The sequence below is a fragment of the Coregonus lavaretus genome (assembly GCF_964263955.1).
Source record: "Coregonus lavaretus genome assembly, chromosome: 38".
Classification (NCBI taxonomy): domain Eukaryota; kingdom Metazoa; phylum Chordata; class Actinopteri; order Salmoniformes; family Salmonidae; genus Coregonus; species Coregonus lavaretus.
This window is the reverse complement of record NC_140025.1, coordinates 26,270,792-26,296,377: the sequence shown is the minus strand read 5'-3', so window position 1 is coordinate 26,296,377 and position 25,586 is coordinate 26,270,792. Positions and strand designations below refer to the sequence as shown.

Here is a 25,586-nt window from a genome sequence, read left to right as displayed (position 1 = left end):
GTCTTCATTTTATTCTTCAGATAGCTTTACAGTTCGTCTTCCCAATGGCACACATGTTCAAAGTGGATGGCCCTTGATAATGTCCCAATTTCAATATCTGGGGAATAATCTGATATTCCCAGCAGACAAATCTCTCACCTGAGCCACCACCATCCTTTAAGGTCCATTATGTCCATTTTCAGACCAGTAGACCAGCAGCATGAGATAAGTTTTGATGGGATCTCTCTCCATGCTCACTCCACGTGGACTAATGTCACACTCCTGAGAGAAAAGGCATGAGAGAAAAGGCCATTGATAGCCTCAACTGGCTGCTGTGTACAGGTTGCTGGCTCGGACTCAGATTTCAGGTGGTGGACCATTGTGAACGCCATTGTCACCATTACTTCAGCCGGTTAGAGAGGGTGAGGTGCACACTGTTCTTGGCCGAATGATCCCTTCCATGCATCTAGATACCATCTGTGGTCACCTCGAGAGAGGACAAACCAGAACAACAGTTTAGTTTAGGGCATTTCTGATGCAGGAAATCCAGACAAACTATTCACTGTATGACAAATGATAAATTATTCACTGTATGACAAATTATTACTACTACCAACATTCGGAATACAAATGTCTAAGACAAATGTCAAAGAGAATAACAACACACAGTTGAAACCATTTTTTCCCCCCAAATTGGCTTATACTCCCCTATCATCTTGGCGACCTCACTGCATAGTTACAGTGTCAGGGAGATGATGGCTAATCCTTAGGGAGAAATCCCGACCATCCAGCAGACCCAATCTGGTGAGATTTGTATTGAAGCAAGACAAAAACAAACAAACACAACAATAGCAATACACTTCTTCATATACAACTAGGAGGTGGAGAAAACTTCAATCCATTTGGAGTAACTGTCAACCATTACCAACATATATTTATCCTTTTACAGGCAGGCATGTGAAGAAAATCTATTTGCATATTTACCAAACGTCCCCAGTGGACTGGTAATTACGCATTTGGACACATGACTCACATCGTGATTCATGCGTCCCAAAAAAACAACAACAACATTAATAAAAATGTATGAATTAGAATAACAAATCAAATTAGAATTAGAACCCTTGATAACTCCATAAAGGAAATAATTGTATCCCATAAGGTAATTCAAGAAATAGTCAAATAGACTTGAGAGAGGTGTCCCTCATTCGTGGTCCGAATCACACATAGGACTGTTGATAAATTATAAACTTCTTCCTCCTAATTATCAGTGTTTACACTTTACATTTAAATCTCAACCAATGTATCTAGCCTTTCTCGTGAGGGTGATCAGGCCTCACCAGAAAGTCAGAACAGAGGTCAGAGTTCATTCAATCCCATTAAGTGAGTGTTCTGTCCCTTCTCTTTCCCTGTACCTCAGACTCATTAATTAAAAACAAACATTTCAAACCATTTGTGTACCAGGTTTACATTGGGTTTTTCAGTACATTACTTATCAAGATAATTTACATGTGTGCAACCAAAACTCTTGACAATAGATACTTCTGTGAAAAACCCACTAAAATAAAAAAATAAAAAATAAAAAGACCCTACACAATAAATCAATATTAACACCACTAACAAATATTCATTATCAGGTAAAAACAAACAAAATGGCCAGGCCTTACTTAATTTGGGAGCTCCCTTAACAGCCGGATCCAGGTACCTTTATATCCAAGGCACCTGCCTCAGAAAGCATTTCCAAGGTAGAGATACAAAATCATTGGTAAACTCATCAGAAAACTTGGTAGTGGACATTCAATAAGTCATGGAAGAAAGAAAATAAACATGTAGTTAGTTTTTACTCTTGCTACATCTTAATCAGTCCTAAAAATTCTTAATCTTATCAGCGCATTATTTGGTACTAAAAACATTTACTTGGATCTACTTCAATTTTGGACACAGTTCCACGTAATGGAAACAGATTGTTGTTTTTGATTACATTACCTTTTACGTAAATCACTGGTGCTACCCAAACTATAGAATTGAGTAATAATAATTGGAAATTGTCAAAAACGTGTCTTATTCAATTAATTATTCATACCTCTGTCCCAAATTTCCCCACTGTGTCCCTTACAGCCTGTTTGAGTTCAGTTAGTACTGGCTGCAATCTACTGTTCCACAGGAAACGTATCTCTAACCCAAACACCAGATGGTGGCCTCTAATTTAATATCAGTCCCAATGCTCAATCCCTCTGTTCGTCATGTGACCTTGTATAGAAACCACAGCATCTTTAAATTCACAAAAATATTGCATTGTTAGAGTGCTATCTGAAAGCCACTAATATTACCATTCACATACTGCCAACACTCATTACATTTGACATCACCTTCTTTATCAATGTTTTTGTCTCTTTCGCTAGTCTCCATACCTGTTTCCTTCAACTAATACCCTTCTACTCTTTCCAGTAGGAAAAAAAAACATTCTCAATCACTACTCCTAATACACACGGATCACTCTCAAACAATGTTCTGTTTTTACCCCTATCGTAAGGTTTTAAAAACAAAACAAACATGATAACTTTCTCCGTATTGGAAGGCCTTGTTTTCATTTTAGTATACCTTAACAATGTTACTCTATCTTTTTATTACCAATCTCTATTGGATAATCACTTTCTGCTTCACACTTATTAAATGTCTATTATTTTAAGATTCATATGTAATGTGGCAAATTTATAAAATACATTGGTCAATTCAGGAGGGGAGAGATAAACAGGTATTATAACTGAGCTAGCACTGCCTATCAGTCCACTGTCATTGGAATGTTCTATCCATAATGTTTCTGGCACATGAGACAAAATATACTGGGAGGCAGTATCAGACCCCCACTCCTCCTGGGGGAGTGGCTCAATTTGCCTGCTTACTCGTTGGTTTAATATCTCATTGTTTTTCGATATCAACGAAAACTCCATCTGGGGTACAATAAATTGTAGCATTAAATTTAGTTAACAAGTCTCTACATGTTCAATATTCATTGGTTCTATTTAACAGAGCATGGATTTTGTTTCAACATGTATTACCAGGGTGGAGGAAATCTCATAAGCATTTATAGTTTTATTGGTTAGGGGTAAGTCAAGTCCCGTACAATGCTTTAACCTTGTCTTTATCAAATGATCCATAAAGGGACCACTCTGAACATTTCTCAGAATACTTTTTACACCACTTGTGGGTGTGCAAGTTTTATGTTATTATTATTATTATTATTATTATTATTATTATTATTATTATTATTTTTCCATTCATACTTTATAAAATCTCTAGTAACCAATTATACACACATACAATTTAATCTCTCTGCGTATCTTAAGTTACATGTCTGTGAGAGCCAGAAATCTTGCTTGTTTGTAGGTGACCAAATACTTATTTTCCACCATAATTTGCAAATAAATTCATAAAAAATCCTACAATGTGATTTTCTGGATTTTTTTTCCTCAATTTGTCTGTCATAGTTGACGTGTACCTATGATGAAAAGTACAGGCCTCTCTCATCTTTTTAAGTGGGAGAACTTGCACAATTGGTGGCTGACTAAATACTTTTTTTCTCCACTGTAGAATAGCACAGAGTGCACCTTATGCTATTCCCAGTGGTTCTCAGACCATGTAGACACTTCTCTCTTATAAATGCCTACAGACAATTTTCAGTGGGGCCTCTCCTGCCCTCACCTAAGACCTACAGACAATTGTCAGTTGGGCCTCTCCTGCCCTCACTCTAGCCTTCTCCTAAGACTAGTGGTACCGTTCTTCTCCATCTTTATGTTTAGTTTTATTGGTTTTATAATAAAAACGTTTTTTTTAACACAGATTCATTTGAATTGACTTACTGAAATCAGTTGCTGTGTCCCTCAATTGTTTGCAGATGATGTGTCTCCTCCTGGGCAGCTCACAGTAAGGGTCTGGTCTGGACGGGTCCTCGTCCTCTTTTGGTCAGACTTGAATTTTATTATTATTATTATTATTATTATTATTATTATTATTATTATTATTATTATTATTATTATTATTATTATTTTTCCATTAATACTTTTATAAAATCTCTAGTAACCAATTATACACACATACAATTTAATCTCTCTTTTCATATCTTCCCACACACACACTAGTGTTCCATTCACACATACAATTTCCCTATATAACGTTATAAATCAACTTATGTATTCACATCTACACCACCAGCAACGATCACAGTGCAGACAGCCCGAGAGGTAGCATCAATGAACAGCCCTTACCCATATCAGCTGTTACCCTCTTATTATCCCAATTTCAATCAGCTTAATATCCACATTTCTATCACGCCCTTTCCACACTCACACAACTCTCACATCCACATTCACTTAGTACTATTCCCAAACACACTCTGTAATCTCCCTTATTACCCCATGTGCATCTTCAACGATTCTCTTGTCGTTACTTCCTCTGCACCATATGTATCTTCAACGGTTCCTCTATAGTCTCCATAGTCAGCATATCTGTACAGTATCTATACTCTCTACAGTATCTATAGTCTTGCGTATCTATAGTCTCTCAGTGTCTATAGTCTCAATAGTCTATGTAGTCCATAGTCTCTAGTATCTATACTCTCTGCAGTATTTATAGTCTTGCATATCTATAATCTCTCAGTGTCTATAGTCTCAGTAGTTTATGTAGTCATAAATGCTATAGTCTCTATAGTCTTTCCGCTTCCCATACATATACAGTATATACACTTACACATACATACACATATATATATACACATACATACATACATACATACATACATACATACATACATACATACATACATACATACATACATACATACATACATACATACATACATACATACATACATACATACATACATACATACATACATACATACATACATACATACATACATACATACATACTACATACTTTAAAAATATATATATTTCCCTTTATTACTTAAATTAAACTAATTCTTTATAATGCTTTTAAACATTAAGGGACTCAAACCCAACAACTTTATAATGCTTTTACACACTAAGGGACTCAAACTCAACAACTTTATAATGCTTTTACACACTAAGGGACTCAAACTCAACAACTTTATAATGCTTTTACACACTAAGGGACTCAAACTCAACAACTTTATAATGATTTTACACACTAAGGGACTCAAACCCAACAACTTTATAATGTAAACCAATTCTAGCCAACAGTAGCCAACCATTATTGGGTGTCACTCCCAACTACAATGGTATCATCTTGTACCCCAGTCAGGACATTCCATCACGTACTCATTCTAAGATTAACACCAGTGGCCCCCCATCCTTCCTGGCACTCAGACTTTCTGGCACCAAGAGTGACCTATACTAATGGATTGACCTCATTCCTAAAACCCTGTATAAACACGTCATATCAACAACAATAATTTCCTCACCTCTTCCACACTCACTTTACGGAATTCAATAGTACAATGCTTGTCTTTCATAATTTGGTCAGACATACTTGGATATGTAGTGCAGCGTTTGTTGCTGGCATGTCATGCCTAAGTTTGCTTATCTTGCCAATGAAAAAGTAATTAAAGTAGTTGGCAATATCAGTGGGTTTTGTGATGAATTTGCCATCTGATTCAATGAATGATGGAGCCGAGTTTGCCTTTTTTCCCAAAATTGTATTTAAGGTGCTCCAAAGCTTTTTACTACCATTCTTTATATCATTTATTTTTGTTTCATAGTCTAGTCTAGTTTCATTTTATTTTTATTTAGTTTAGTCACATGATTTCTTAATTTGCAGTACATTTGCCAATTGATTGGGCTGACAGACTTATTTGCCATACCTTTTGCCGCATTTCTCTCAACCATACAATTTTTCAATTCCTCATCAATCCAAGGGGATTTATCAGTTTTTGCAGTCATTTGGGTGGCTAATTATTAGTAACTGGAATAAGCAATTTCATAAATGTGTCAAGTGCAGCGTCTGGTTGCTCCTCATTACAAACCACAGACCAGCAAATATTCTTTACATCATCAACATAAGAATCACTACAAAACTTCTTGTATGACCTCTTATACACTATATTAGGCCCATCCTTTGAAACTTTGGGTTTCCTAGATATGGTTATTATATTGTGATCACTACATCCTGTGGATTTGGATAGTGCTTTAATGCAAATTTAACGCAGTATCCAATACATGCAGATGATTTCATTCCTGTGCTATTTGTAACTACCCTGGTAGGTTGACTGACAACCTGAACCAGGTTGCAGACACTGGTTACAGTTTGACATTTTTTCTTGAGTGTGCAGCTTGATGAAAGCCAGTCAATATTTAAATCACCCAGAAAATATTGATTGTTTTAAATGCTTTACTGGGAAGCTTATCAGAAGTAGACTTGCTCATGTTATTTATATTGGAGCTGATAGTGCATGGTGAGCTGCACACAGTGGACTTCCTACTAGGGCATACTGCCATATGCACATGATTACTGCATACAATAGCTGTAGGATCAACAGAGGTATTCAGGGCAGTTAGGGGGACATAAATTAAGTTACTTACATTGTGTTTGCCAATGCCCCTGGGATAATATACATTTGATGCAGCATTATGACGACTCATTGTCACAATGGTAGGGATTAACTGAGCTGGTCTTGGGTCATTGAGAAGTACTTGTCTTAACGCAGTCTTGAAATGTGTGGACAGAGTCCAGGAGCCAAGATGATTTGGATGGACTCCGTTATTCCTGTATAGTATCTTCTTTTTCCAGAAGGTGTCAAAGTTATCTATAAAAGTGATTCCAACAGAGCTACAGTAATATTTTAGCCAGATGTGTAATGCCAGTAGTCTGTTGAATCTTGGGTTGTGTTGGACTGAGCTGAGCTGTGTCCGGCACTGCTGGGTTGAGCTGGGTTGGTTTTGGCACCGCCGGGCTGAGCTGGTCTGGGTCTTGCACCGCTTGGCTCGGACATGTTGGTAGGGGCTGGAGATGTCTGTGTCTGGATCAGTTGAGATGAGATTGGCCTCCTCTCTCTCCTTGGAGATGTGGGGAGGTGGGGGGGCTCTGTTGCTGGCCTGGTATGATTGTGGAACTCTGCCTAAAGTGGCATCCTTCAGGTCCTTGGCAAAGATTCTAACTCCCTCATTGTCCAGGTGTACATGGTCTTACAAGTGCACACATTTCAGGGTGTGGTGGTGAGAGATGCTGACATTTGGCAGTGAGGAGCAGTTCCATGGTGATTTTATGGTTGACATTTTGGATCATTTGCCAGGGGAGATCTTTCCTTGGTAGAAGGGTGGATATAATAATATTTCTCCTTGGGAACAGGGTGTGTGCTTTCTCTGCCACCTATCTCACTTCCTCAGCCACTCCTTCTCCTTTTGTGCGCAGGTCATTTGTCCCAGTATGTGAAGCAAGGTTGTCAGGATTTTCCAGCTTGACTTGGTAGAGGAGTTGTAGTGCACTGTCAGTAGTGGGACACCAGAATTTAGCCGTCTGGTGTCTGGGGAATAATCTCCTATCTTCCAGATACTTCCCATTAGAGTCTATCAGAACTGCAGTTTTGGGAAGTATCCTGGGTTGAACTGGATCCTGTCCTCTGGAGGTGTGTTTGGCTGAACATGGTCAAACTGGTGGGAGGTTGGCGAGGCAGGGAAGGCTATGTCAGGCTGGGAGGTTGGCAGGTCAGGGTAAGCTGTGGTAGGCTGGGAGGTTGGCAGGTCGGGGTGGACCCTAAGAGGCTGAGGGCTTGTGAGGCAGATGGGGTGAAGGCTGCAATGGGCTCAGGGGTATCTGGGCTTCTACCAGGCTGATGGGCTGCTCTGTTGGTGGCGTAGTCATTTGCTGCTGACGGAGGGCATCAATGTCCCTCTCTCTTTGCTGCAGCTCCACCATTACCACACACAGCTCCTCTTGGAGGGCATCATTGGACTATGTCATTTGTTCAGTGTACTCTCTTAGCTGTTCTATTGAACCACGGTTCCTCAACTCTTCCATCAGCTTCTGGACAGTGTCACATTCTTGTTGTTTGCTATCCCTGAATTCCGTAATCTCCACTTCAGGTAGGGAGAGGCAGTTCTGGATTTGTTTCACCGATAATGTTTTTAGTGTGCACACAGCTGCTACAGTTGAGGGAGGGAGTGATGTACTGTGGGCCTCCTGTTTTGAAGCCAAGGTTTTGGAAGTTGCAGGCATTGTTAGTGGAGACATGCCATTTTTTAGTTCATCATCCACTAGAGGTTTCACAATGTCGAACTCTTCTTCAAATAGCTCTAAACGGCCTCAGAGCCTTGGATCATTACTGTTCCGTTATTATATACAGTATATTAATATACCATTTTGGCATTGTGTCCACATTGTTTCCAGACATTTTAAGATCTTTGTTTGCCTTGCGCAGGGATACTGTCACTAAACCGATGTAGATGTGGTGGAGGAGTCAAGCGCAGGAAACAGAGGTTTAGTCCAACAAGACTTTAATAGTCTAAATACCACGAGTAGAAAACCTCGACCTCGAAAATACACGAAGTGGCGAGGGAAAATTACGCACACGCGTAAAACACTAAACATGAAACAAAACGGAATACAAACACGTAGCATCGACAAAGTGGCAACAAAATAACAACACACAATTACCCTAGAGCAAAACAAGGAACTTATAAGACACGTAATCAACACCCAAACAGACACAGGTGTGACAGACAGACAAAAGCAATCAAATACAGAAACATAGAGCGGTGGCAGCTAGTACTCTGGGGACGGCGAACGCCGAAGCCTGCCCGAACCAGGAGGAGGAGCAGTCTCGGCCGAAACCGTGACAGATACATGCCAAGCATTTGGACGTTCAGTGAAAAAGAGAAGATCCACTTTGATTTCTTTGTATTTTTGTTGCATAAAGTCTGCTCTTAGGGTCGCTGGGTGCTCTTTTAAAACCTTTGCTTTATATTTTGTCCTCCTTGCTTTACTAGCAATACCTTCTGCATATTGGATTGCAAGGTTGCTGAGTTTGGGGCTTGTCAATGTATCCGTCTTAGTTGATTACAGCTGGATACAGTATATGTCACAGCTGGTTTGCACTTTTTGAATGTAAACAAAGTCTACCTTGCTTGTTTTCTGTCTGAATTGTTTTTTCTGGCTTGTGTAAGGTTAGGTCCTCGTTTTCATGTATTTTGTCCTGTCCTTTGTCCTTTTTAACAGCAGGTAGCCAGTAGCTAGAAACTCTTAGCAACTCCCTAGCAACGTGTAAACAACTGTTAGCTTGTTAGCTATCCAGTTGAGTTTTCAGGATAAAGGTTGTCTTCTGATTTATTCTCTTTTTCTGATGTTATATTCTTAGTACTTCTTCCTTTATCTTTAACTGACTTGTTTTTCTCAAATGTACTTTTCCTCGAAATCATTTGAAATATGATATATAATATTAGATATTAGGAGCTCATAATTTTACCAGCTGCTCTTGGAACTTGGAACAATAACTCATAACTGTTGTTTTGAAATTCTCTGTCATTTTCCATTGACAAACATTTCCCTACAAAAATAATTGCAGTTGTGCAGTTGCACATGCTGTTTTATTATATGGCTACTGCAATAGCTGCGTCCAAAATGAAAGTTACAGTCACTTTTGTAACTGCAGGGTTCATGTTATATTATACAATTCAGTAATTGTGTAGTGCAGGGGTAGGGAACCCTGTTCCTGGAGTGCTGCAGGTACTACATGATTTTGTTCCAACTAGGCACCACACCTGACCAACTGAGCTAATGTTTCAATTCAGTGATTGCCAAAATTCAACACACCTGTCCTTCCAGGTCGGTTAACTCAAAAACATGAATAGCAAGTGGCACTCCAGGATCAGGGTTGCCTACCCCTGGTGTAGTGGTTATGCCCTAACTCTCGTTATTTTGCAGTTGTACTGCAATTGCTGCATTCAAAATAACCATTACTCTGCAAATACTGTAACTGCAGTTTCACAATTGCAATTAATTACAAGCTGAAAGCATAGCCAATGCTTTGTTGTAATTATTGTCAGTTTTACTGTTACAGTTGCCAGCTGCAGAAACCCCCCTGAAACGTTGCCACATTTTTTAAACTGTTTTTCTTATCATAAATCGCTGTCTGTGTGTTGTCTGTCCTCTGTTACAATCCATATGCCTGTGCTTTGAAGTATGTTTATCCTAAATGAACAGGACTTTGGTATTTTGAATATGTGTGGGTGAGACATAAACACATAATGATATTAGGCATACCATATGCGTCCTTTATTATCAAGTGCCTGGAGTATGTAGGCTGGAGGCTAGCTCCCTTGTGCTATCACCACAATGTTCATCGTCTCATCACTGATTTGCATAGTTCTTTGCTTAGAGAATGTGAAAACAATGTAGAAAAAGTACTGTAGTTACACTCCTTGGCATACCCACCCCATGCAAAATAGCTTCCTTTTCCCAGTGCAATTTCACTTTCATTTTTAGAAATCCAAAGGCCCCTATCAGGTCTACATTAATCCGACAACTGTAAGAATTATAGAGTCACGAGTAGACCTTTAGCATTACTGAGAACGTTTCTGTTCACTGCAGTGAAAAGTATTCATTGCAGTGGAAACGTATTTCATCACATAGCTCTGCGTGTGAGACAGGACTCCTGTACGCAGGGAAGAGTGTGTGGGGCTACTTCTCAGTGGGTATAAACCACTGACGTGACAGAAAAAGGCAGACCACACGATGTGACAGACTGATGGGAAAGGAAACAAGTCTGTGTTCACAAGCAGAGACACAGTCACATTTCATATAGACAATTTATACAGTTCTCTATAGAAGGACAAATACATTATGTTCGTAGGGTGTGCATGAGTTTTCTTCTATCCACCTGTAGAACTAATACTGAAAAGTTGTTACTGTACAAGCCCAATAATATACTGTTGGGCCTATTAGCCATAAACCAGATTATTGAGCTAATGACCTGGGTAACCCAATGCCTAATTGAGCCCACCTGCCGCACACATTAAGCCTTTGTCTCCTCAGAGGATGTGACACTGAAACATTTGTTCTACCTTATTCAAGGCCTAAAACCATAACCGTGGGAAGTAGGAGTGCTGCAGCACCCCCAGAAAAATCAGAAGGAAAAAATATATATTTATTGTTTGCACAAATGTAGTACAGTGGGCCTTTAACAGTCCTGCATTAGCGGACCGATATAACTGTCTGCACCGCGGCCAAAAATCGCAGCACCCCCATCCCCAAACTACAGTGCCTTGCAAAAGTATTCATCCCCCTTGGCGTTTTTTCCTATTTTGTTGCATTAAAACCTGTAAATGGATTGTTATTTGGATTTCGTGTAATGGACATACACAAATAGTCCAAATTGGTGAAGTGGAATGAAAAAAGTAACTTGTTTCAAAAAATTCTAACAAATAAATAATGACAAAGTGGTGCTTGCATATGTATTCACCCCTTTGCTATGAAGCCCCTAAATTACATTTACATTACATTTTTGTCATTTAGCAGACGCTCTTATCCAGAGCGACTTACAAATTGGTGCATTCACCTTATGATAGCCAGTGGGACAACCACTTTACAATATATACAGTGGGGAAAAAAAGTATTTAGTCAGCCACCAATTGTGCAAGTTCTCCCACTTAAAAAGATGAGAGAGGCCTGTAATTTTCATCATATGTACACGTCAGCTATGACAGACAAAATGAGAAAAAAAAATCCAGAAAATCACATTGTAGGATTTTTAATGAATTTATTTGCAAATGATGGTGGAAAATAAGTATTTGGTCAATAACAAAAGTTTCTCAATACTTTGTTATATACCCTTTGTTGGCAATGACACAGGTCAAATGTTTTCTGTAAGTCTTCACAAGGTTTTCACACACTGTTGCTGGTATTTTGGCCCATTCCTCCATGCAGATCTCCTCTAGAGCAGTGATGTTTTGGGGCTGTCGCTGGGCAACACGGACTTTCAACTCCCTCCAACGATTTTCTATGGGGTTGAGATCTGGAGACTGGCTAGGCCACTCCAGGACCTTGAAATGCTTCTTACGAAGCCACTCCTTCGTTGCCCGGGCGGTGTGTTTGGGATCATTGTCATGCTGAAAGACCCAGCCACGTTTCATCTTCAATGCCCTTGCTGATGGAAGGAGGTTTTCACTCAAAATCTCACGATACATGGCCCCATTCATTCTTTCCTTTACACGGATCAGTCATCCTGGTCCCTTTGCAGAAAAAACAGCCCCAAAGCATGATGTTTCCACCCCCATGCTTCACAGTAGGTATGGTGTTCTTTGGATGCAACTCAGCATTCTTTGTCCTCCAAACACGACGAGTTGAGTTTAGACCAAAAAGCTCTATTTTGGTTTCATCTGACCATATGACATTCTCCCAATCCTCTTCTGGATCATCCAAATGCACTCTAGCAAACTTCAGACGGGTCTGGACATGTACTGGCTTAAGCAGGGGGACACGTCTTGCACTGCAGGATTTGAATCCCTGGCGGCGTAGTGTGTTACTGATGGTAGGCTTTGTTACTTTGGTCCCAGCTCTCTGCAGGTCATTCACTAGGTCCCCCTGTGTGGTTCTGGGATTTTTGCTCACCGTTCTTGTGATCATTTTGACCCCACGGGGTGAGACCTTGCGTGGAGCCCCAGATCGAGGGAGAATATCAGTGGTCTTGCATGTCTTCCATTTCCTAATAATTGCTCCCACAGTTGATTTCTTCAAACCAAGCTGTTTACCTATTGTAGATTCAGTCTTCCCAGCCTGGTGCAGGTCTACAATTTTGTTTCTGGTGTCCTTTGACAGCTCTTTGGTCTTGGCCATAGTGGAGATTGGAGTGTGACTGTTTGAAGTTGTGGACAGGTGTCTTTTATACTGATAACAAGTTCAAACAGGTGCCATTAATACAGGTAACGAGTGGAGGACAGAGGAGCCTCTTAAAGAAGAAGTTACAGGTCTGTGAGAGCCAGAAATCTTGCTTGTTTGTAGGTGACCAAATACTTATTTTCCACCATAATTTGCAAATAAATTCATTAAAAATTCAATTCATTAAGAATTTTTTTTCTCAATTTGTCTGTCATAGTTGACGTGTACCTATGATGAAAATTACAGGCCTCTCTCATCTTTTTAAGTGGGAGAACTTGCACAATTGGTGGCTGACTAAAAACTTTTTTTTCCCACTGTAGAACAGCACCGAGTGCACCTAATGCTATTCCCAGTGGTTCTCAGACCACGTAGGCACTTCTCTCTTATAAATGAACAAGTATTTGATACACTAACGATTTTGCAGGTTTTCCTACTTACAAACCATGTAGAAGTCTGTAATTTTTATCATAGGTACACTTCAACTGTAAGAGACGGAATCTAAAACAAAAATCCAGAAAATCACATTGTATGATTAAGTAATTAATTTACATTTTATTGCATGACATAAGTATTTGATACATCAGAAAAGCAGAACTTAATATTTGGTACAGAAACCTTTGTTTGCAATTACAGAGATCATACTATTCCTGTAGGTCTTGACCAGGTTTGCACACACTGCAGCAGGGATTTTGGCCCACTCCTCCATACAGACCTTCTCCAGATCCTTCAGGTTTCGGGGCTGTCGCTGGGCAATACGGACTTTCAGCTCCCTCCAAAGATTTTCTATTTGGTTCAGGTCTGGAGACTGGCTAGGCCACTCCAGGACCTTGAGATGCTTCTTACAGAGCCACTCCTTAGTTGCCCTGGCTGTGTGTTTCGGGTCGTTGTCATGCTGGAAGACCCAGCCACGACCCATCTTCAATGCTCTTACTGAGGGAAGGAGGTTGTTGGCCAAGATCTCGCGATACATGGCCCCATCCATCCTCCCCTCAATACGGTGCAGTCGTCCTGTCCCCTTTGCAGAAAAGCATCCCCAAAGAATGATGTTTCCACCTCCATGCTTCACGGTTGGGATGGTGTTCTTGGTGTTGTACTCATCCTTCTTCTTCCTCCAAACACGGCGAGTGGAGTTTAGACCAAAAAGCTATATTTCTGTCTCATCAGACCACATGACCTTCTCCCATTCCTCCTCTGGATCATCCAGATGGTCATTGGCTAACTTCAGACGGGCCTGGACATGCGCTGGCTTGAGCAGGGGGACCTTGCGTGCGCTGCAGGATTTTAATCCATGACGGCGTAGTGTGTTACTAATGGTTTTCTTTGAGACTGTGGTCCCAGCTCTCTTCAAGTCATTGACCAGGTCCTGCCGTGTAGTTCTGGGGTGATCCCTCACCTTCCTCATGATCATTGATGCCCCACGAGGTGAGATCTTGCATGGAGCCCCATACCAATGGTGATTGACCATCATCTTGAACTTCTTCTATTTTCTAATAATTGTGCCAACAGTTGTTGCCTTCTCACCAAGCTGCTTGCCTATTGTCCTGTAGCCTATCCCAGCCTTGTGCAGGTCTACGATTTTATCCCTGATGTCCTTACACAGCTCTCTGGTCTTGGCCATTGTGGAGAGGTTGGAGTCTGTTTGATTGATTGTGTGGACAGGTGTCTTTTATACAGGTAACTGTTAATTAATTACTTAAAAATCATACAATGTGATTTTCTGGATTTTTGTTTTAGATTCCGTCTCTCACAGTTGAAGTGTACCTATGATAAATATTACAGACCTCTACATGCTTTGTAAGTAGGAAAACCTGCAAAATCAGCAGTGTATCAAATACTTGTTCTTCCCACTGTATATATATATATATATATATATATTATTTTTTTTGGGGGGGGGGGGTAGGGGGGGGTAGAAGGATTACTTTTATCCTATCCCAGGTATTCCTTAAAGAGGTGGGGTTTCAAGTGTCTCCTGAAGGTGGTGAGTGACTCCGCTGTCCTGGCGTCGTGAGGGAGCTTGTTCCACCATTGGGGTGCCAGAGCAGCGAACAAATTTGACTGGGCTGAGCGGGAACTGTGCTTCCGCAGAGGTAGGGGGGCCAGCAGGCCAGAGGTGGATGAACGCAATGCCCTCGTTTGGGGCTAGGGACTGATCAGAGCCTGAAGGTACGGAGGTGCCGTTCCCCTCACAGCTCCGTAGGCAAGCACCATGGTCTTGTAGCAGATGCGAGCTTCAACTGGAAGCCAGTGGAGTGTGCGGAGGAGCAGGGTGATGTGAGAGAACTTGGGAAGGTTGAACACCAGACGGGCTGCCGCGTTCTGGATGAGTTGTAAGGGTTTAATGGCACAGGCAGGGAGCCCAGCCAACAGCGAGTTGCAGTAATCCAGACGGGAGATGACAAGTGCCTGGATTAGGACCTGTGTCGCTTCCTGTGTAAGGTAGCGTCGTACTCTGCGAATGTTGTAGAGCATGAACCTACAGGATCGGGTCACCGCTTTGATGTTAGCGGAGAATGACAGGGTGTTGTCCAGGGTCACGCCAAGGTTCTTTGCACTCTGGGAGGAGGAGACAACGGAGTTGTCAACAGTGATGGTGAGATCATGGAGCGGGCAGTCCTTCCCCGGGAGGAAGAGCAGCTCCGTCTTGCCGAGGTTCAGCTTGAGGTGGTGATCCGTCATCCACACTGATATGTCTGCCAGACATGCAGAGATGCGATTTGCCACCTGGTTATCAGAAGGGGGAAAGGAGAAGATTAATTGTGTGTCGTCTGCGTAGCAATGATAGGAGAGACCATGTGAGGATATGACAGAGCCAAGTGACTTGGTGTATAGAGAGAATAGGAGAGGGCCTAGAAATGAGCCCTGGGGGACACCAGTGGTGAGAGCACGTGGTGCGGAGACAGATTCTCGCCATGCCACCTTGTAGGAGTGACCTGTGAGGTAGGACGCAATCCAAGAGTGAGTCGCGCCGGAGATGCCCAACTCGGAGAGGGTGGAGAGGAGGATCTGATGGTTCACAGTATCAAAGGCAGCAGATAGGTCTAGAAGGATGAGAGCAGAGGAGAGAGAGTTAGCTTTAGCAGTGCGGAGAGCCTCCGTGACACAGAGAAGAGCAGTCTCAGTTGAATGACCAGTCTTGAAACCTGACTGGTTTGGATCAAGAAGGTAATTCTGAGAGAGATAGCAAGAGAGTTGGCTAAAGACGGCACGCGCAAGAGTTTTGGAGAGAAAAGAAAGAAGGGATACTGGTCTGTAGTTGTTGACATTGGAGGGATCGAGTGTAGGTTTTTTGAGAAGGGGTGCAACTCTCGCTCTCTTGAAGACGGAAGGGACATAGCCAGTGGTCAAGGATGAGTTGATGAGCGAGGTGAGGTAAGGGAGAAGGTCTCCGGAAATGGTCTGGAGAAGAGAGGGGATAGGGTCAAGCGGGCAGGTTGTTGGGCGGCCGGCCGTCACAAGTCGCAAGATTTCATCTGGAGAGAGAAGGGAGAAAGAAGTCAAAGCATAGGGTAGGGCAGTGTGAGCAGGACCAGCGGTGTCGTTTGACTTAATAAATGAGGATCGGATGTCGTCAACCTTCTTTTCAAAATGGTTGACGAAGTCATCCACAGAGAGGGAGGAGGGAGGGGGAGGAAGAGGAGGATTCAGCAGGGAGGAGAAGGTGGCAAAGAGCTTCCTAGGGTTAGAGGCAGAGGCTTGAAATTTAGAGTGGTAGAAAGTGGCTTTAGCAGCAGAAACAGAGGAAGAAAATGTAGAGAGGAGGGAGTGAAAAGATGCCAGGTCCGCAGGGAGTCTAGTTTTCCTCCATTTCCGCTCGGCTGCCCGGAGCGCTGTTCTGTGAGCTCGCAATGAGTCTTCAAGCCACGGAGCAGGAGTGGAGGACCGAGCCGGCCGGGAGGATAGGGGACATAGAGAGTCAAAAGATGCAGAAAGGGAGGAGAGGAGGGTTGAGGATGCAGAATCAGGAGATTGGAGGGAGAAGGATGAGCAGAGGGAAGAGATGATAGGATGGAAGAGGAGAGAGTAGCGGGAGAGAGAGCGAAGGTCGCGACGGGACATTACCATCTGAGTAGGGGCAGAGTGAGTAGTGTTGGAGGAGAGCGAGAGAGAAAAGGATACAAAGTAGTGGTCGGAGACTTGGAGGGGAGTTGCAGTGAGATTAGTAGAAGAACACCATCTAGTAAAGATGAGGTCAAGCGTATTGCCTGCCTTGTGAGTAGGGGGAGACGGTGAGAGGGTGAGGTCAAAAGAGGAGAGGAGTGGAAAGAAGGAGGCAGAGAGAAATGAGTCAAAGGTAGACGTAGGGAGGTTAAAGTCACCCAGAACTGTGAGGGGTGAGCCATCCTCAGGAAAGGAACTTATCAAGGCGTCAAGCTCATTGGTGAACTCTCCAAGGGAACCTGGAGGGCAATAAATGATAAGGATGTTAAGCTTGAATGGGCTAGTGACTGTGACAGCATGGAATTCAAATGAGGAGATAGACAGATGGGTCAGGGGAGAAAGAGAGAATGTCCACTTGGGAGAGATGAGGATTCCTGTGCCACCGCCCCGCTGACCAGATGCTCTCGGGGTATGCGAGAACACATGGTCAGACGAGGAGATAGCAGAAGGAGTAGCAGTGTTTTCCTTGGTAATCCATGTTTCTGTCAGCGCCAAGAAGTCGAGGGACTGGTGGGTAGCATAGGCTGAGATGAACTCTGCCTTGTTGGCCGCAGAACGGCAGTTCCAGAGGCTGCTGGAGACCTGGAACTCCACGTGGGTCATGCGTGCAGGGACCACCAGGTTAGAGTGGCAACAGCCACGCGGTGTGAGGCGTTTTTATGGTCTGTGCGGAGAGGAGAGAACAGGGATAGACAGACACATAGTTGACAGGCTACAGAAAAGGCTACACTAATGCAAAGAAGATCGGAATGAAATTAAGGCCTCCCTCACTAACCTTTCACTGAAACACTCAAATACAACTCTTCCAACTTCCACTTTAGAAATTATAATTGTTGTAATCTACAGTGGTTCAATGTTTCCAGGAATAGACTAACTTAGTTTATTCAGCTAGCTAACTTGGTACAATATTTTTCTGTGAAAATCGCCAAGGGCACCTTATCATATGACGCCATAGCTAACTAGCATGCTAGCATCCAATAACACACGGTTTAGCACCAATACTTGGTTACAACAAACTTCCAATGGATAATTCGTGTCCGTGTCTAGTTCCTTTCATAACGCAGAAGTAATTAAACGTTGGCTAGCTAGCACAAAGTCAGTCATGCTAGCTACACAAGTGAACTACACATCTCGAATGTTCAGAAAGTGAAGCTTACGTTGCAAAATTCTCATTGACTAAAATGATACAGTACTGCTAGCTGGTAATGTTGGCTAGCTAGCAGTGGCTGCGGTGTTGACTGTTTGAAAATGTAGCTGGCTAGCTAACCTCGATAGTTTCTCTATACTACACCTTTGTCTTTGATACCAAGACAACTATGTAGCTAGCTAACTTTACACTAATCAAATCGTTCCGTTGAAATGTATTTAGCTGCTACAGTACTGCTAGCTGGTAGAGTTGGCCAGCTAGCAGTGGCTGCGGTGTTGACTTAGTATGGAAAACGGCGTCGCTGCGAACGAATGTAGCTGGCTAACATTACACTAATCAAATCAAATAGTTCCGTTGTAATGTATTTGGTTGCTACAGTACTGCTAGCTGGTAAGGTTGGCTACCTAGCAGTGGCTGCGGTGTTGACTGCTAGCTGGTAAAGTTGGCTATAACTACCTACAATAACTACCTAGATAAACTATCTACAAAACCTACAATACCTACCTACATGGGCGGTGTGTTCAATAGGGCGATATGGGCGACGCACTGCCAAACGGGAAAAGGAAGGGATTTTTTTTCTAATCAATTATATCATGGCAACAGTAGTTCAGTGTTCACGTCTGATCTGCCAGCCACTAAATGTCCAATCAGGCTAAAGTCGTGCTTCAAATGTCCCCGCCCGTTTTGGGGCGATTTCAGTCAGGTTGAAAATCGCCCAGAAGTCTCTCATAGCCTCTAATGTAAAATATTTTTTTTTCAAATTTCTGAGCTTTCAATACATTCTCTATGGGTGTCTGAGGGCTTGCACTTACGCGCTTTCGTCATACGTAACGTAACGTAACCATGAACGGCAGACAGCAACGCTTGGACAGCGACTGGTGTAACCGACATGCACCATCTTTCAGAAAAGATTAAGAAAAATGAGCTGTCAAAGACCCACATTGATAGCTGTTTGAGATTGTCTGCTTTGGTGAGAGTGAATATTGCCACTCAACTGGATGAGGGATACAGGCTAGCTGTCCGCCGCCACAACGATGAGGTTAGCAACAGCAGAGTCGTGAACACTGTCTACGAGAATCGAGACGACCTCATAGAATGTTTTGAAGCCATCCGGACGGGTTCATTGGGTTCATTTGACCAGCCCACCGTACCAGAAGCTACAGAATAAGGACATCGATGCTGTCTTTATCAAACGTGCCCTCGACAGCTTCGCAAGCAGTGTGCAGGCCATAAGGTAAGATAAAGATTAAACAATATCATTCGATCTTTCTCAAAGCAGAGCTTTATTTGAAAATGTATGCATGAAAGGAGACTGCATTTGTGTTTGAAATTACATTATTGTCATTATATATGGCCAGTGGTGTAATCTATCTTATTTTATATACTATGTGTACTGTACAGTGGTGCTCATAAGTGTATGAACACATTCTAAAGCTGACTAAAAAGAGGAATAAAAAAATTAAAAAATCATCTTTTGGAAATTGATCTTAATGACTTAATTAAAAAAGTTGGAAAATCCAACCTTTAAGGACACCAATTTTCTTTTCTTTTTTATTCCTCTTTTTAGTCAACTTTAGCATGGTCTTAAGCTTATGAGCACCACTGTATACTGTGCTGAACATCCAGGCTATGTGAGACACAAAGGCTAACTTAAACACTAAAGACTTTATGCATCCCTGCCCATTTTAAGTGGAACTGAAGTATTTGTACTATACATGGATACATTGCATATACCTGTGCATCACATAGACAACAATACTGTACAAAGCCAACAAACACATTGGTCTGTTTGCCTTCAGGGACTCCTCTCAACAGCAGCTGCAAGAAGCAACAGGAGCCAAAAGACCCAGAACAGCTTTGAGAGAAGAGGAGAAGCAGAGGCTGTCTGAAGAGGTCTGCAACACCATCCTGGATCACACCAAAGAAAGGTTCTCTTTCTCTGGCCACCTTGTGAGTGCTACCTTACTGCAAGCAGACATGTTTGAAAGGTACTGCCATTCAAAAAAATAAAAAATCTGTTCATGTTCATTTTTACAAATCTATACAATTGGCCAGAATATGGTTGTTCATATTTACAAATCTATACAATTGGCCAGAATATGGTTGTTCATTTTTACAAAGCCATACATATTGTTTATGCAGTGTTGAGGAATGTGAAAGAACACCCTTGATTATTTTTACTGTGATAACTTATTTTGCTTTTGTAAGCCAACACTTTTGAGATCAGTCAATAAATGCTTCTGGTATTGACTTATATGCTGCCCCTGTCTTCATGTTGTTGCTGGACATATCTTTTTAAAAATGTGTGTAGGTCACCTAAATCATCAGAAAAATTGCCCCTCCTGAGAATTTTTTCAAGAGCCGCCACTGCCTACCTACAATAATTACAGGTACTCTTAAGCGTTAAATAACATTGGAAACAACTATCCACAGTTGCTAACAGTTACCAGTAGCTACCCGCTAGCTAGCTAGCTTCATTGGTCCAGGTAGTGGGTTAGCTAGCCTCGTGCTTCACCGGGCTCAGTCGAATACACTACAATACTTACCTACAATAACTAACTACAATAACTACCTGGATAAACTACCTACAATACCTAACTACAAAACCTACCTACAATCTAAATGCATGGTTTAAGCTTTACTCAACACATATAAAGAAGAAGCCAAGTTTACCTCCCGCTTAGAGGAACACAACCTCACCCCATCGCCTCTCATTACCCGAGATCTGGTGCAACCAATTACCTTCAGAAGTCACATAATTAGTAAAATAAAGTCCACCTGTGTGCAATCTAAGTGTCACATGATCTTTTACATGATCTCAGTATATATATACCTGTTCTGAAAGGCCCCAGAGTCTGCAACGCCACTAAGCAATGGAAAGGGACTGGGAAACTGGTGAGAATTGAAGGAATGATGGATGGCACTAAATACAGGGAAATTCTTGAGGGAAACCTGTTTCAGTCTTCCAGACATTTGAGAATGGGACATAGGTTCACTATCCAGCAGGACAATTACCCTAAGCATACTGCTAAAGCAACACTCGAGTGGTTTAAGTGGAAACATTTAAATGTCTTGGAATGGCCTAGTCAAAGCCCAGACCTCAATCCAATTGAGAATCTGTGGTATGACTTAAAGATTGCTGTACACCAGCGGAACCCATCCAACTTGAAGGAGCTGGAGCAGTTTTGCCTTGAAGAATGGGCAAAAATCCCAGTGGATAGATGTGCCAAGCTTATAGAGACATACCCCAAGAGACTTGCAGCTGTAATTGCTGCAAAAGGTGGCTCTACAAAGTATTGACTTTGGGGGGGTGAATAGTTATGCACGCTCAAGTTGTCTTATTTCTTGTTTGTTTCACAATAGAAAATATTGTGCATCTTCAAAGTGCTATGCATGTCGTGCAAATCAAATGATAAAACCCCCCCAAAAATCCATTTTAATTCCAGGTTGTAAGGCAACAAAATAGGAAAAATACCAAGGGGGGTGAATACTTTCGCAAGCCACTGTACTTCCTGCGGCAATGCCTAAAATCTTAAAACCTTTTGCAGTAGTACTTTTTTAATTTGGAAAATAACAAATATGTATTATTGACAGTGGTTTAAAGTACTTAAGTAAAAATAATTTAAGGTACTACTTAAGTCGTTTTTGAGGGTATCTGTAATTTACTTTACTATTTAAATTATTGACAACTTTTACTTCACTACATTCCTAAAGAAAATAATATACTTTTTACTCCATACATTTTCCCTGACACCCAACAGTACTCATTACATTTTGAATGCTTAGCAGAACAAAAAAATTGTCCAATTCACACACTTCTCAAGAGAACATGCCTGGTCATCCCTACTAACTCTGATCTGGCGGACTCACTAAACACAAATGTTTAGTTTAAAAATTTAAAAAACAAGAAAATCGTGCCATCTGGTTTGTTTAATATAAGGAATTTGAAATGATGTATACTTTTACTTTTGATACTTAAGTATATTTTAGCAATTTCATTTACTTTTGATACTTAAGTAGATTTAAAACCAAATACTTTTAGACTTTTACTCAAGTATTTTACTGGGTGACTTTCACTTTTACTTGAGTCATTTTTTATTAAGGTATCTTTACTTTCACTCAAGTATGACAATTGGGCACTTTTTCCACCACTGATTATTGATATACATTACTTCTGTCTAGATAATTACATTTGAGTAATTTAGCAGACACTTTTCTACATGCTACAGCTGCTTATAATCAGAATATTTTTGTGGTGTCCATATGCACAGAATTCCTGCCTCTTTCCTCCTGCTAGTAGGACAGCCATCATGCCCCTGATCTCTTTTTCTGTGTTGTCAACACAAAACCTTGTTTCAACAAATAACACAAAGGCTAACGCCTACATTAGTCCTCTATCATGCTGCAATGTTCCTCTGACCCTGAAATTCATAGGATACAATCTAGGCTATTTAAGGCGGTAGTAGGAAATTATGTTGGGTGGTAATGAAATATCTCTGTAAAGTCATGTGCTTTTTCAGTGATTTCCTTGTCTTTTATTTTGGGGGGAGAATAACAGTTAATTGGGAAAGAACTTCCCTCACTTAGAGACTGCATTTCCTTGTGAACTTAATTTCTGATAAAATCTTAACCTACTAGTCCTAACAATTATTTCCTGACCCCAACCATCACATTAGGCCTGTAAATAACTAAGAAGGACTGTGATACTCAAGTCAGTAGTGTCTTTGCAGGCGACAACATTGCAGACGTCCAGCAAAAATGAACTAATGATTGAATGTCATTGTCATCTTCATTGCAGTCTGGCATCAGATCACAATATCATATGGATGCAGTTACTGACATGTTAAACACTTATCCAGGTATTGTGAGATTTAGTGTGCGACTGTTTTACAGTCCCCCTGGAATGCAGTCATTGTGTTGATATTGAGTCTCTCTCTGTCCACAGTGCTCTGTGCTTCCCAGCAAACAGTCCAGTCTGAGAATCAGCACGTAAAAGGCGCCGTGGGACAGTCTTTCTCTTTTCCAGAGAGGGTGATCAAGTCTGCCAATTTACTTTATGGAGACCTTGGCACTATTGCAAATGTGTACCCTGGTAAAGAAGGCAAAATCACCCTTGAGAAGAGATTTGAAAACCACCTCCACTTGAACAATGTTACAAGATACTTCACCCTGTCAGACCTTCAGATAAACGATGCTGGGGTTTATACTGTGGAGAATACAGATGGAGGGGAAAAAAAAAAGTTTGAGCTCACTGTATACAGTAAGTGTGTGTGTGTGTGTGTGTGCTGTTTGTTACAAAAACATTCAAAATAGCTTCCAATTCCAGAAAATTCATAATTCTTCTTCCAGATGTTGTTTCCAAACCTCAGGTGACGGAGTGTGACAGCAGCTCCTGTAGTGTGGTGTGTTCTGTCGACAATGAAAAAGAGGTGACATTGACATTGTACAGGGGAGAGGAAAAACTAAACCAGACCAGCAGTCCTAATCTCAACACCGATCTATCTCTCCGTTTGGAGGTAGAGGGAAATAACTACAACTCCACCTACAGCTGTGTGTCTGCTAACCCTATCAGCAATGAGACAGTTCATGTCCCAAAATGTTGCAGCGAAGATGGTCATCCTAATGATGCAGGTTAGAGCAATTTTGAATTAAAGCCATCCAGAAAATAGCATTTACAAAGTGAAAGCGAAGTGTAGTTGAGCTCATTCAAAACATATTTACACTAATAATTGCCTTGTGTTTTATTTATTTCAGACAGTGATGAGAGGAATCGGGGTATTCTTATTATTGCTGTAATCTGTGTTTTGGTTGCCTCAGGGCTGGTTGGACTTGCAATCTATCTAAAGAAGAGTAGAAATGGACACTCACAAGGCAGGTATTTCTCTTTTAGAGGTGTGAGGTCACTCCCCAAAGTGACTACCTTTTAATTTATTTTTTATTAAAAAATTTTACTATCAAGGGTATTGTTTTGGAAAAGGTAGTAAATGTTTTCTTGAACACAGGATGCTGGTCAAATAAAGTGGCATATCTTCCACACTTCCTCTGCTTGGTCAGACAGTGTCATTATCTCAGACAACTTCTCTAAATGTTGAAAAAGCAGAAGGCACACACACACACACACTCTCTGACAATGATTACTGGCTTATCTGACACCAAAAAGACTGCAAGCACAGAGACCGGTACCCATAGTAACAAATTAGTCCTGAGTGTTTACAGAACCTGTCCTGGGGCTGAGTGTCTGTATGTCTCTGTCAGTTAGTCACACCTCACCGTAGGCCATATATTTACTTTACTTTATTTGTCTTCATAGATTCATCTGAAAGAGTGAAAGATGATATTCAGTATGCAACGATAACTCCTAAAAAACGAACAGATAATCAGGTTAGTAAAAAAGCTACAGGCTGATAGACAATACAGAAGCTTTTGCAGCCCACATGACAACAACTGTAGGCTTTAGCTCTGTGCCAGTGGGTTAATGTGGTCTTGAGCTGCACAGACCACCTGAGTTTGATACCTGGCCTGATGTCATTGCAACCAGTTTTGCCCATATGATATGGTTGGGTTGCACAATGAGAAGCCACACAGCACATATGGTATACAGTAATGCCTTTGATTGGAAGTGATGCAGACAATTACATTGATGGAAGTTACAATCTATCTGCAATATGAAAGCTGATCTACCCCCTAGAAAAAAAGAAAAAAGAAAGTATTTTACAGTGGACTTTTAAAGTTTGGCTTCATGGTTCCTCCCACTAGCTTCAGGAAAGATCCTAGATGTGTTGTGTTGACAGTTGAGTTACCTACTGCAGAAAAATGAGTATGGAGAAGAGCGCATCAGGCGCAAAGTTTCTAATAAAGAAGCATAAGATCCTTTCTTATTTTTGTTGCTTTCCCACCCCTTTTCTCTCCCCTCTCTCTGCCCCCTTTTCCCTGTCCCTCTTTCCCTGTCCCTCTTTCCCTGTCCCTCTCCGCCCTTCCCACCCCTACCTCCCTCCCTCTCCCTGCCTAGGAGGAGCGAACCAGTATACCACAACTGGAGTCACGTAGAGACAACCCTGAACTGACATCAGTTTATGATACACTCCTGTTACATCGCATGGCTGCCAGCAGAGATGTTGACACAGCATGAAGGAGGAAAATGGGAAGTCAATGAGAGGCCGACATGACAACTCACATCCTGGAGAGGACGGTATATCATAAAGAAGACGTTGAAACAAAATGAAAGTAAAAAATATATTCACCCAGAAAACCTTTTAGAGGCACAGTTGTTATGGAAGAAAACCTGTTGCGCTGATATTATAATTTCAAGCTTTCTTTGTAGGACATTCTCACAGACCTTCTTTCAAAGAGCTGTCTCAATGACATCCACTGATACGGACCAATTCAATAGCTATGCATTGAGTTAGTAGCAGGATCAAGATAATCCTTCTTTTCAAGGGTCTTTTGTCCCAAATCC

The 25,586-nt window shown here is 41.5% G+C and overlaps 1 protein-coding gene across 1 annotated transcript in view; it reads left to right on the top strand.

Annotated features, from left to right (window-relative positions):
- The window catches only part of LOC311112391 (SLAM family member 5-like), a 57,681-nt gene extending 32,357 nt beyond the window's left edge, over nucleotides 1-25,324 (top strand). The window contains exons 2-6 of the mRNA XM_084155499.1: nucleotides 23,076-23,390; nucleotides 23,480-23,761; nucleotides 23,885-24,001; nucleotides 24,441-24,511; nucleotides 25,140-25,324. Of these exons, the coding sequence (XP_084011625.1) occupies nucleotides 23,076-23,390; nucleotides 23,480-23,761; nucleotides 23,885-24,001; nucleotides 24,441-24,511; nucleotides 25,140-25,259 (905 nt within the window). The 3' untranslated portion in view covers nucleotides 25,260-25,324. The remainder of the gene's footprint in view (nucleotides 1-23,075; nucleotides 23,391-23,479; nucleotides 23,762-23,884; nucleotides 24,002-24,440; nucleotides 24,512-25,139) is intronic.
- The last annotated feature ends 262 nt before the right edge of the window (nucleotides 25,325-25,586 follow it).